General features: G+C 34.3%; 1 protein-coding gene across 14 annotated transcripts in view; it reads right to left on the bottom strand.

The window, feature by feature from the left end:
* Positions 1-14,029, bottom strand: part of Foxp2 (forkhead box P2) — a 547,259-nt gene that overhangs the window by 56,423 nt on the left and 476,807 nt on the right. For 8 of the 14 annotated variants that reach the window (XM_058572107.1, XM_058572115.1, XM_058572108.1 and 5 more), the window contains 3 exons: positions 10,695-10,832; positions 9,379-9,591; positions 7,681-7,852 (listed from right to left, as the gene is read on the bottom strand). In XM_058572107.1, coding sequence (XP_058428090.1) covers positions 7,681-7,852; positions 9,379-9,591; positions 10,695-10,832 — 523 coding nt within the window. The remainder of the gene's footprint in view (positions 1-7,680; positions 7,853-9,378; positions 9,592-10,694; positions 10,833-14,029) is intronic. The other 6 variants (XM_058572110.1, XM_058572113.1, XM_058572112.1 and 3 more) reach the window with 4 other exon arrangements.

Raw genomic sequence — 14,029 nt, 5'->3', positions numbered from 1 at the left:
TCAGGCAGTATTATAAAGTTTGGTTAAACAGTGTCCTATGTAACATTGGTCTCCTGAAGGCTGCAAATCTGTATCTAGTAACAAAGACAAATTGATCCTCTTTTGTTTTTTTAAATCTGAGTATTTTCCAAATATACTTGAGGGGAAAAAAACCAACAAATATTTTATAATTGCACAAATTTACACCAGTTTTCAATACTAGGTATAGGCTTAGGAATCCCCAGTTCATCTGTAGCTCAATCCTCACCTTCAAAATACAAAATTCTATTTGACACTCCCATGATAATCCCAGGTTTCTTAAACCTTATATGTTCAAAACTAGGCTCCTATTTATATAGCCCCACTCCCTGCCAATTCTTCTTTTTAATCAACTCTGTTTTATTAAACTGATACTGTACTTGTATGCTGCTTCCTATATGTCAGTCTCTGTGTTAAGTGCTCTGATGATAACTAATATATACTATCCCAAACCATTATCATTTTAAAAATTATTATTATTAATGCTAATGGTTTGGGGAATTCTATTATCCCCATGTTAGAGCTGTGTGACACTTGCTCTAGAGCTTGCTTACTTTTTCAGGTCATTATTCACATAACCCCTTCTCAGGACTTCCTTCCTGTACACTCTGTCTAAAAGTTCAATTTCTTCCCTTTCCTACAGTTGCTTTATTTTTCCTATCTTTCCCTTTGTTTTTCTCCTTAGTACTCTGCACTATATATTGTACTTATTTATTAACTGTTTTCTACACTAAAATATATGCTTGCTCTATGATGGCAGGGATGTTTGTTTTCTTCACTGTGCTGTCCGCAGTGCCCTGAAGAGTGCCTGCTGCAAGTGAATGCTCAATGAATGTCACTTGGAAGTTTTTCAGTTTGGCCAGAATACCAGCTTACTGGCAAACACACTCTGAGAATCAGCAGATTCAAACATTGTAGCATAATAGACAACTTGTATCTTGAATGAAGATTATTCAATTTCTCTTAATAACTTATTCTAAGGACACATAAAATAATTATGCAATTTCAAAATTTCATGACCACAAAAAACTGAGAAACTATATTCTGTTTTGGGATGATGGCTTGGGCTACTTCTTATTCCCTGCCAGTATTACAAATAAACATTAGCTTGCTTTCACAGGAGTTGAGGAAATAAAAGAATGAATTCTTAATAAAGTAACAGCTAATATCAAAGATAAAACTATATAATAATAATTCTTTAATCCCCATTCAGAGTTTGTGAAGTAGCTATAAGATGGCAAGATATCTAGATTATATATCTTAGAAACGTCTCAATGGTTTTACTTTTTAAAGTATCCTTTTCACAGTAAGAAATAAAATATTGTTTCAATGTTTGTTTCTTTCCTATGTATAGCAATTAATTTTTTAATGTTAAATAATGTTTATTCATCACAATGCAAAGTCAGTCTACTGTCAATTTCTAATTACTTATTTAATGGTATTCTACTTATTTTTTAGGGTTACTTATAACTGAAAGTAATAAAAATAAACTTTGGTGGAAGTATGTAATATATAAATTTTTAAGCTGAGTTGATACTCACTATTTTAATACGAATTGTGATATTACCATGTACTTTCCGTTTTTCATCTTAAATTTCACATTTTGAAAAAACTACTATATGCACATGGACAAAACAGCTAAGTCACAGAGAAGAATATATATTGTAGAAGCAAATTTACCTGCCAGCCCTGACATCTAAGTCTCTAGCTCTCCCTTCCAGAAGAAAGACCAGTTTCTGGAGGATCCTTCAGAAATCTGTGTGCTTATTTATACCCTGGCAAACCTAATATATTTTTTATTTATATAAACAAGTTCTTAGACAATGCCCGTCTCTGACATGTAGGTTTAATGAGAGGTGCATCAATTAAACATTTTGTCCAAATGACAAATTACAGGTAGTAAAATTAGGTATTTGATTGGAAGTCAAACCCAAGACAATTATCTCCACCAAAGGAACTTCAGGGAAACAAATACCACTGATATATTTTAAAGTGATTTTAGCACAAAATATTCTATAGGTTCCATTTTTAATATTTAAAATTTTATTATAAAAATATTCCTCATCATGATATCATAATGTGACTAAGCTGACATTCCATTTTGGAATCTTCCTCCTAATATATGAAGAATTGTCACATAAAAACTTTGTAAAAAATACTTATAAACTAAATGGAAACAAAACCATATTAATGTTATATATTCCAGTTCACTACAATACAGTTTTACAACAATTGGAATTGATAAAATTTTATCTTTATCTTTCTTATTTTCTCAAATATTAACTCAGTATTTCTCTATGCATTTAATTATTTACAAGTTAGTTTCTATACATAAAAATTAGTAGCATTCACAGGCAACCTTGCAGAGTTTCATTCTGCAGTGATAAAAGTGTATTTAAATTCAATTGACTGATGGAGTTTTAGTATATAAGGCCCCCAAAGAGATTTTTCCTTCAAGTTATAATCAAAAACTTCCTGGTATTTGAACAGGAATACTATGATGGTAACAAAAATTCTGCATGACATACATTGTTCATACTGCTGATGCTATTATTACCATGATCATGTGTAGCAGTGACCTATGTAAACACATGATCTCTGACTAAATAGAAAATTCAGGATGCCAGAAGTGGTGACGTGGGCAGTTGGCTATTAGGCTTACATAGCAAAGAACTGTCAAAGTTAAAGTGCTGATTATGGCTGAATAATGAGGCCAAAGACTATTTTCAGCATATTCCTAAATGAGCATAAAGGACATTATTCTATTTTATTTAGTTAGTTTTTAAAATATTTTTAGCTGTAGATGGACACAATAGCTTTATTTTTTTTATGTGGTGCTGAGAATTGAATTCAGTGCCAAACACATGCTAGGCAAGTGCTCTACCACTGAACTACAACTGCAGCCCACATTATTCTGTTTTATTTCAAAAGAGTTCATTTTCTTTATTATCCAACAACCCTCTGATTCCAAACTCATCTAGTTGTATAAGATATTAATTTAATATAGCTCTGACTAGAACCTACCATTGCCTGTTTGGTCTTTCAGATATACAATGAAAATTAATTCTTTGAATAACTTTTAAAAACTTAAAATCTGTAAAAAGTCGGAGTGAAATAATATACAATAGTTGCTCCCTCCCTCCCCCCGCTTTTCTTTGATATTGGGGATTGAACCCATGGGCACTTAACCACTGAGCCACATGCCCAGACCTTTTATATATTTTATTTAGAGACAGGGTCTCGCTGAGTTGCTTAGGACCTTGCTAAGTTTCTGAGGTTGGCTTTATACTCACAGTCCTCCTGCCTCAGCCTCCCAAGTTGCTGGGATTACAAACATGCACCTCTGCGCCCAGCCAAATAATCCTCTTATCAGAGTATCTGTTCCAAGACCTCCAGTGGATGCCTGACATTATGGATAACACTGAATGCTATAATTAAATGCTTTTTCAATCTTAACTAAGCACTTACCATGCACTGTGGTCATAACTTTCATTGTTTGAGGTGCAACAGAAAACTAGCATGATTTCTTTTTTTCTTCTTCACAATTTCATATATAGGAGATTTGTTCTTACTGTAAGTCTTAGGAACCAACAGAGGATTTTTTTCCTTCCTTCATTAAGTTGATAAGTTTCCCCTTTTCACTTAAAGGAAACACTACGGTTCTCTGTGGCATATCTGCATTGGTAGCATCACTATTCTTGCACTTTGTAGAAATTATTAAGTAAGCATTAATTGAACATAAGCACTGCAATAATGTGCCAGTCAGTCTGATAACTGAGAGGGTTAAATGGCTAATGGGGGGGTACCTTGTAGACTATGGATATGCTGCACAAAGCTATGATTTACATTCTAGATGGAGCAGAACATGATGGTGTAAGATGTCATCATCTACTTAGAATAGGGAGCAATTAAAATCTCATGAATTGTTTATTTCTGGAATTGTCCATGTGTATTTGTGGAGTGTAGTTAACTGTAGATAACTGAAATGGAGAAAAGCAAAACTTTGGATAAAGGGGAAATACTGGGTCAGAGTCAATGTGTGAATATATTGTGCATCAGGATACACAAACCTTTTCCTGATGTTAGAAACATACTAAAGTCTAAAGTTCCTGCCCAATTTCCCATTTCTTAACCAGCAGTACATGGCACCAGGTCATTAAAATATTTCACTAAATTAAATTACCAATTAATATATAAACTATGCTATCCATGTATTTAGTAGCTTTATATCACCATATTATTCAAGGTTGTTTTGCAAATCTACCTGTTTTTATTTGATTCCTTGTACCTACTGTCACTCTATATACAAAATATAGAGATGGTTATTTAATTACATATTATACATTAAAAGTCAATATTCCAAGAATACTCATGATAACTTTAAATGCTTAATATTTCAAGTAATTTGTATTAAAATATTTACACTATATAACTTTAGAGAAAAGTGTCTATAAATTTGCTACTCTATCAAAATTATGTAACTTTATTCCTGATATTTACATATACTTTTTGTATAGTTTAATAAGTTATACTTTTAAAGTAACCTTAAGAAATTGAGATAAATCATGGGGATAAACAAAATATGATATATTTTTAAGAGAAAGAACACCATCCATCATTGCATGTATGCTGAGAGCCATTGCCAAGTAGGTATGACGCATGGCATGACCCAGGTCATTTGCAGTGACATTGCATGTAAGGTGACCTTGCTCAAGGACCAGGGCGGATCCAGGTTTAGGGTGTATCCTGCTGGGATTAGGGAGTATCCCGCTCCTTGGGTTTAGGGTGGTTCCAGGTTTAAGGTGTACCCTGCTGGGAATAGGGCGTATCCTGCTGCCTCAGGCTCGCCAGCTCTTTGAGTTCCCATTGAGTTCAGAGAGTATTTGGGATTCAGAGCCCGGTGGAGTGTGTGAATTTTGCCCAGAACGTGTGTGTAAAGTGCCAGTGAGTTCAAGAATAAAGAGTTGCTGTTTGAATCTACAAGGTGTGTGGTGGCTTGTGATTTTGTGCCCAGCCAGACTGCAGCACATGTAATTCCCCTTTGATTTTATATAACTTTTACTCTTGGCTAATGAATCAACCACTGAAAAATCTAGGGCAAAGTGAACTAAGAAACTAATAATAAAAGTGTTCTAGGTAATTTTACCTGAAACAAACAGTAAGATACAAATGATTCAGATAAAATTGTTCATGATACTGCTACCTGAAATTACCAGTAACTAAGAAATGATTGAAGGTTCACATTATCCAATTGTTGTTTCTTTACTTTTTCCACTCTGCTTGTGAGATTCCAACACAGTATGATAACATTGTACTGGTCCCTCTATATCTGTGGGGGATTGATTTTAGGACACCCAAGGATACTAAAATCTACAATGCTGGAATCCATTACTTAAAATGGTGGAGGATCCACTTATATCCTACTTACTGTATCTTCACATATACTTCAAATTATCTATAGATTGCTTACAATTCATAATACAATGTCAAGGCTGTGTAAGTAGCTGTTGTATTATATTGCATAGGGAATAATGACAAAGGAAAGAAGTCTGTATATGTTCAGTATAGATGACATTTTCTTTCAAATATTTTTGATTCACAGTTTGTTGAGTCCATGGACAATAATCCATTAATGCAGAACCCACAGATGTGGACGTGGAACTATATATTTCTTTTTTCTGGTGTGTCTGACGTGCTCTGCCTATTTGACAGACAGGTCTTCATGGTGATACAATTCACATTTAATCATCTAAACCATGTAAAATATAAAGATGAAGAGTTTGTGTAGATTACTTGGCACCAACAAAAACACTGGTCAGTCAACCAACTAAAATATTGTCCCTTCATTTATTTAAATGGATTTATTTAAAGTATAAACATTCTGTTCAAACCAAACCAAATTTTGCTTTCCGATATACTTTCTTTTCCTAAATGTGGTCTGTTCTTTGTACTTTACCTCGCATATATCTTTTTCAGAATAGAAGTCAGGGTTATGGGGAAGAAATAATCCTACCAAAAGACTACTCATAAATGAGAAAAAATTTCCAGTTGAAAACTAATAGAATGATTGTATCATAATAAATGTCATTCTTCAATGAGATAAGTTCACTTGTTTTGGAAGAATATAGCCAAACAAATATATTTTAAATAATTTCTACTGTGTTTCTATGAACACATATTTTAAAATTTCTTGAAAAGTTTAAATTATTTTACTAAATTACGATTATGGTAAATCATGATTTCCTATGTGGAGACCCTCACGTTATCAGATCCCAAATACAGATCATATTTAATTATTTAACAAGATAAACTTGTGGCTTCTGTTTACTGAAGTTTGTATCAAAGAAATCCATGTTTACATTTAATTAATTTATAAGCACCTTGCTTTTCTCCCCTTCCTAATTTGTTCTCAAATTATATTAATAATCTGTGCATGGACAATCCTTACTATGATGACCCTACAATTTATTCCAATTCTCCTAGGAGTAACTCAGAAATGTATGTTTTGTACCTTGTTTCTCTTTTGCTGTTTAAACTTTATCTTTGCTGATTTCCTAAGAGCATGTCAGTCAGATGAATTCAAAGATGTGAAATCAGAGGGAAATTGGGAAAATAAGCCTAGGAATGGTAATTTGGTAAATAAAAAGGGAAAAATGGTAATGTGCCACAAATGATGACCATGTGCACTTCGAAAACTGACTTTTATTTGCCTAATTTAATTTTTTGTAAATGTAATTGTTCTTGCTTTATTTCAAAGTCCCAGAGATTCAGCAAAATGTGTGGTGAATACTACAACACGAACCCCTCTGTGACAAATACAACTGACTTGAATTAAAGTTCACACTTGGATTAATGTGTGTTCCAACAAAATCCAAATGCTAGTGAGACTATATTTTTATGAAGTTTAATGAGATATGACTTCTACCTGAATTGAGAACTTTAGCGCAGTCATTTGCTCAACATTATTTTTCTATTTCACTTAGACTTTTTCCCCAAGAGTTCAGACTCCTGCATATACAACAGCACTAGAGTACATTCCAACTTTTCGTATATTGAAACAAACAAACAAACAAACAAACAGATATATAGCTTCTATTTCAGGCCGCTTTTAAAAACTCTAATTCCCACTGTCTGTATAGCTAATAGTAGAGAAAACAGGATTGATTTAGTCCTACGATATAAGATGGGGTTACACAAAGCATAACTTGGAAATGTGCTCTATAGAAATACATAGTTTCCCTTTTATATGTGGGGATTTCTGTATAAAGATGAGACTTTTTTTTTCTTTTTCTTATCAGTTATCCACCAAAACTCATTTTCAACTCACTTATGTTAAATGGAGTGCCTTCCCAGTAAACCAATTCCCAACTGACCCCCCTCTATGTTCAGTAGTGGTTGAATTCTGGTGCTCTTTTAAATTATTTTCTGCCCATAAGAACAACAAATACACATTTAATATCTAACAAAACACTGGAAAGCAGTTTAACTACACATCTGAAAGCAGTATACGGGAAGATGGGTCAAACAACCATAATAACAAATGATGTTATAATAATAAACTTGAAGGCCATAAAAACAAAATTTCTCAAGGTATAAGACAGGCCATGGGATGGTAGAAAGTGCAAGACTAGAGATGAAGTGTGCACAACATTTTGTCTGTACCTTGAGGCAGCGACTGGACGGGAAGCGCCGCCTGGCCAGGTGGAATGGAGATGAGTCCCTGACGCTGAAGGCTGAGCAGATGCTGCTGCTGCTGCAGTTGTTGCATCTGGAGAAGCTGCTGCTGGAAGACAAGCTGCTGGGCTGCCAACTGCTGCTGCTGCTGCTGCTGCTGCTGGTGTCAGAAAACCCAACCCAGTAAACAGCAGGGAACAAGGTCTGCACCAACTGCTCACACACTGAGAAAGGTATGCTCCTTTCATTGCCCTGGTGAGTTTTTAGTCATTCCATGGTCAAAGTTCAGGGACAGAATGGGAGCAGGTTCTAGATTGCAGATGCCTTTCTCTCAAATATTAAACAGCAGCAGAGAACTAAGGAACTTGCATTGAGAGTATAGAACAAGGTCTAGGGATAGCATATTTTAACAGAGGTTCAGACTTTTAAAAATCAGCTTATTACAGATGATAACAAATTATCAAAACGAAAAGAATAACACTTTATAGAATTGCTCAGCTTCCACAATACTCTGTTTGGTTTTTCCAACTGAATAAGTTTGATCTGCAGAGGTCCACGAGTATGGTCTCTAGTGATCTATTAGGAAACTGGGTTGTAGCCCTCACAGGACAGGCCTGTTGGCTCTCTCTCTATTCCTCTCCTCTCTTTTTGGAATATATTAAAGGCAGAATTATGTTCAAGGCAAAAAAAAAAAAGTGCCCTTATTATAAGGAAAAGTATAACTTCCAATTTTGTGAGGCATTACAAGACAAACCAGAGTTCTTTGGACTCGGGAGGCTATGAGATGGCAGTCACACTTCAGAGGAAGACAAGCTGCTGTGGAAGACCTTTCCTTTTTAGTTTGGGGAAAAGAGAAACTTCTGATGCGCTCACTGGAAAACAGACTGCATAATGGAGCAAGTCATGTGGATTGCCCAAAGCCTCCGGAGAAATAAGGGAGCAATTTCTATTCTGTAGTTGATGGCTGTCTGAAATTCTATTCACAAATCCAAACAGAAACAAAGCCTCAGGAGGTCACAACTGTTTCCTGTACGTTTGCATAATGGGCAGCTTGAAGACAACAGCCCTGATACCTGCTGATCAATTTAACTACTTCAACATGTTTTGTTTGTATTATGTTTATATTTGATGCAGTTTGCTGACAAGTGCAAGCTAGGCCTGAGAAGCCAGCTTGTCAGTTTGATTTATGAGCATATCAAACTGTAACTTTCTACTCGCCACTCCAAACCTACAGTAGCAGTTCATTAATCAGGGGCCTGTGACTTTGAAATCTGTGCTCAACCAGTTTTTCCTCTTGGTTCTCCACCCCCAACAATGGGCTAAATTTGCATGCATGTTTCCTGAGCTGCACCACTGAGAAAAATAAGGTTCCCTCACCAACTTAGATTCTCAGTGAGCACAAGATAATCAGCACTTTGTCCACCACACAGCTTGCTCTTTGAACACTGATTCATTAGTGAACATTAGACGACAGCAGCTTTGGATTGTGGCTTTCAAGTCCCATGCTACAAGAAAAGGGGAGCAGGAGAGTTCTACTGTCACTGTTATTAAGCTCAGTAAAAATATATAATACTCCATCTTTGACAGCAAGAGCCTTGTTACAGAAAGATCTAAGACTCTCCCTGCCCCTCAAAGCTCCTTCTCAACCTCATACTTTTAGCTATCAATGAGATACCAGGGTCCTACCTCTTTTGCTTGCTTGCCAGGGTGCTGCTGCTGCTGCTGCTGCTGCTGTTGCTGCTGCTGCTGCTGTTGCTGCTGCTGCTGTTGCTGTTGCTGCTGCTGCTGCTGCTGCTGTTGCTGCTGCTGCTGTTGCTGCTGCTGCAAAAGCTGAAGATGTAACTGCTCTTGCTGTTTCTTGTAAAACTCTTGTAGTTGTTGCTGAATAAACCATTTTGACTTTAATAAATAAAGGCAAAAGTTTCATGTATTATAAATCTCCTAAACTCTTCTAGACTGGCACATGGCAGAGTAGCCGTTAAGATTCACGAAAAACAACAACAAAAATGCATTGTATTCAAAGAGACAGCTCTACATACATTTTTTTTTCCCAAGGCAGCTCTGAAACTTTCCAATCCAGAATCCAAAAAATCCTAAACAAGAGGGTATAGAAAATCTGTATTCTAAAGGGCCAGAGCCAAATTAATGCCCTAAATTATTCCATCTGAAGTCCTACTAAGCATATAAAAAAAGGTTCTACTCTACAACTTAAAATAATCAAGCTAGCTCCACAAAGTCAGGTTCAATTTTTATTGGAAAAACAATTCAATCCGTCAGATGTTCAGAACAGTGTCAGACTTAGAAATTTAGTAACTAGCCTGTTGTCATCAGCACAGATGACAGCAAAGTAATTAACTCTATAAGAATTTAGGTAAAGCACACTATTTTCTCTATGCTGAGTGAGTTTACAATATAAAGTCAACTTTATATATGCACAAGTCTCCAATAAGGCATATATTAGGAACACTATTTTTATTATTTACAGAAGATGAATTTCATAAACTTGTGGCTTAGCCTCCTAACAATTCTAATAAGTACACTCTATTTAAATAATGAGCATATTTTGAAAAGGAAAATTTAGGATGGCACTTCTTTATGTCAACAAAATGTTCAAATTTCATATTTGTATGAACTCACTGGAGTGTTAAAAGTGTTAAGAGTTTTAAAAGCAACAATTATGTGACATGTATCTTTGCACATCTTTGGGAGGTTTACAAATCAAGTTATCTAGGCATGTGAATACATGTTATATACTGATTTATTCCATTTTTAAAGTATCTCTGTTTCTGCTCTGATTCTAGACTTTAATAAATTTAAAAAGTTTAAGGAATCTAATTTTCTGACTCTGTTCCACAATTAAGATGCTATATTTATGTTCTAGCATGCTGCTAGGTTGTGCCTTTAAGTGGAGACCAAGTGGTCAAATATGTCCATCGCACTGTCAACAGGGGTGTACACCTCCTGAGTGGCGCTAGAGCACCACAGCAGGTAACCCACATTACCTGCTGCAGCATGACTGCCTGCTGCTGCTGGAGAAGGGCCTGGAGCTGCTGAGGAGACAGGACTTGCTGCTGAAGGATCTGCTGCATTTGTTGAGGGGTGATCACCTGGGGAGTCATCATGGCCACTGACACGGGCACCTTGCAGAGGAAGAAAGGGAAAGGGAGGTCATGATCAAGTGCCTGTTAACCTACTTCAAACCATACGTCATTGTTCAGAAGCTCTTCAAGCACTAATGGCCAATATTTTTATATATTTTAAAACTATTTAAGAAAAGCATTTAAAGTATCACAGCATTTAGCTGCTAGCTTTCTGGAGGCATCATAATTCATCAGACTCCCACTCTATACTCCACATCTCTTATGTAATATGTGAAGATGTTTGGGTTTGATTAGTGTACTTAAAAATAAAAAACTTCATGGCACTGTTTTCAATATTTCACAACTTATCAATGCCACATTGGGGAAAAGGGAAAAGCCTTTTGAAATGTTTTAAAGGTGTGATTAAAATGAATAATAAAAATTAAACAATTGGAAATAATATGCATATATAAAATATATTAATTAGTAAAAAGCATATGTAGAATATACTTGTTTTACACAATCACCAACTTCAAAATTGTATATATACAGTGCTAAAAAATGAGCATATGTAACTCATCTAGGAGTATTTATGGATACATATCTATCTGTGAAGAACAGCTATCTAGAGAGGTCCTTTAAAATGAGGAATCAAGCCAGTATTCTAGTTCCTTCTTTAAACATTTTCTTATTTCAAGCAACTAACTTGATATCACACACTCCAGAAATCTAAAGCGTACTCAAAGTCATTCATTAAACTGGAAGGAAAAAAAAAAAAAAACATAGTTTAAAGTTTCTTTTTGACCATTTCCTTTCTCTTAAAAGTTTGTGAGAATGAAAACAAGAGAAAAGAAAAGGAGCAATCAGAGAAAGATACAGGTAAAAAGAAGCAAGGGAGGAAAATACAGTATAGAGAAAAGCCCCAGAAAGGAGAACTGGGAGAAGATGGGAAAGGCAGAAGTGCTCAGGAGAGTGCAGCCTGAGGTGCATGCTCAGTTCACTCAGGGGCTCTGTGGGAAGCACTGCTGTACTAACCAGCACGTAATCAAACAACTTGTCAATGTGCCAACTTTGCAACCTTTGAAAAAGCAATCACTTTCTTTCCTAGAAAAAACAATTCACTTTTACTGTAAATAAAAGCAAGTATTTATATAAATAACTGCTCTAGAACAAATTTATGGGACAGTGTGTCTTTGAAAATAGAAAAAGATTAATAGGCATGGTTCACAATTTATTTTAATAGTCATTATTAATGCAGTTCAAACTTTTGCAGTCTAGACTTTATGCTATAAAGACAGGGGAAATTAATAATGAAAGCGAGGTTAGGATTAAAAAAGAAAAAAGAAATCCAGGGTGGATTAATTCCTGTCTTACACAAAACAACAAAAACAACCTTTATATTTAATACTGAAAAATAGCTATGTCTTCTTTTTCCCTTATTAATAACTTGAAAAATAGAGGAATTAGGTCTAATTTTGTAACATGAGAAACACGCAACAGAAGAGAACTCAGTGGCTTTTTAAAATATTCCTGGATTTTTTTTAGAATATACAGAAATACATATATATAGGTATATTCCACTTATTATAATAAAAAGCAGTGGTTGCCCAAGTGTTGTGCTATTTAAAAAATCTGATTGTCAGTTTACTTAATTACTTGTTATTTGATAAACAGACTGTTTAGAATAAGCAGTTTGGAAAAAAAATTATCTACAGATACAATTTTTCTTCCAACAATCATCAATCTCTTAATCTCTTCAAATAGCAAAGAATGAAACAGAAATGAAAGGACAGAGAAGGACAGGTTAAAATTTTAAAAGGTGCTAAAACAGATTAGAAATAGACAGAAAAACAGATACAAAGTATACAGATTGATGTGGAAATTACACATATGTGTATAACAATGTACATATAAATATGTACCCCTCTATAAAGTTAATCATTGGATAAGAAGCTTGTCAAATCTAATGTTTTCACTTAATTATCTCTTATCTACAAATAAATGTACTTTATGTACAGTAATCACAAATGAATTTTACAGGAATAGTTCTATGAATAGAGACATGCCATAATACACTGCAATTTTATAGTTCTATTTAAGCCCATGCTGTAATTTGATAATATTATAACTTACTTGGTATATGAGTAAACTTAAGCAAACTATCTACCTTTGTATTTTTTTTTTTAGTTCATAAGACCTTTCATTATGTGGTTTTAATTATTTTTAAAGGTTAAAATGATTTGTGAATACCATACAAATAGCAGTATCCATCACATCATGGCCATCCTGAAATCATATGTATTTAGTGCTTGCATGTGTGTGATGTGTTGCAAATTATAAGCAGATTTTGGCTGTCCCTTTAGGAAACTATCACCTAAAACAGACATAAAGATACACCAACTAACATACAACTAATTGACTCTCCATTTTCATAAAACACACACACACACACAGATTAATTTTTTTCCTAATTAATTAAGATTAAGTAATCTTTTTCTATTTTCAAAGACACATTAATTCACTCTCTTCATTAATCTTTCTAAGGTTAGAAAGCAACGGTACATTCCTGAGGAATTTCAAACATTATAAATAAGCCAATACTATCACTAGTTCATCAAAAAAAAACCAAAAAACAAAAAACAAAACTACCATTACTAAAAATATAAATTGTCTTAATAAATAGAAATTCAGGGTTTTTTCTCCAACAAATGTTAATTATGTGTTATATGTAGACTGCTCCCTTTGCCTTGTTTGCAAATTATAATTTTTAAAATGTAGAACTCCATTTTTTAGTGATAATTTTTAATGACACATTTTCTTTATTCCCTTTTCATCACTTCTGTTATTGACCATTGCATTTCTTTGCTCCACAAGATACTCTAGCAATTGATAAAAAAAGAGAGATGTAACTGAATACATACAAAAATATTTAGAGATTATAATACTTATTAGTATTGAAACAGACAAAAACATCATTTTTAAAAAAAAATATAAATAACTTTCTGAAAAACTCACAGCTTAGCAAGTACAGTGTTAAACTTAAGAAAATACTTCCCATTAGATATATAATTGGATTCATGCCAATATTCTAATGAGGAACCAATAATCAGATGTGTGATATATGCAGGAAGGGAGAAATTATCTCAGATCTTTCAGGTGATAAGGCAAATAAAAATCCAATGGGTCTACCATCAAAAGAATAGCTGATTAAGAGTGAATGTTCTAGTGAATACTGTAATCTGATGAGTCAACTTCAA

Source organism: Marmota monax, unplaced genomic scaffold, assembly GCF_021218885.2.
Source record: "Marmota monax isolate L192 unplaced genomic scaffold, Marmota_monax_Labrador192_F-V1.1 WCK01_AAM20220418_F8-fsc00027, whole genome shotgun sequence".
In the NCBI taxonomy this organism is placed as follows: Eukaryota; Metazoa; Chordata; class Mammalia; order Rodentia; family Sciuridae; genus Marmota; species Marmota monax.
This window is presented reverse-complemented; position numbering and strand designations above follow the sequence as displayed.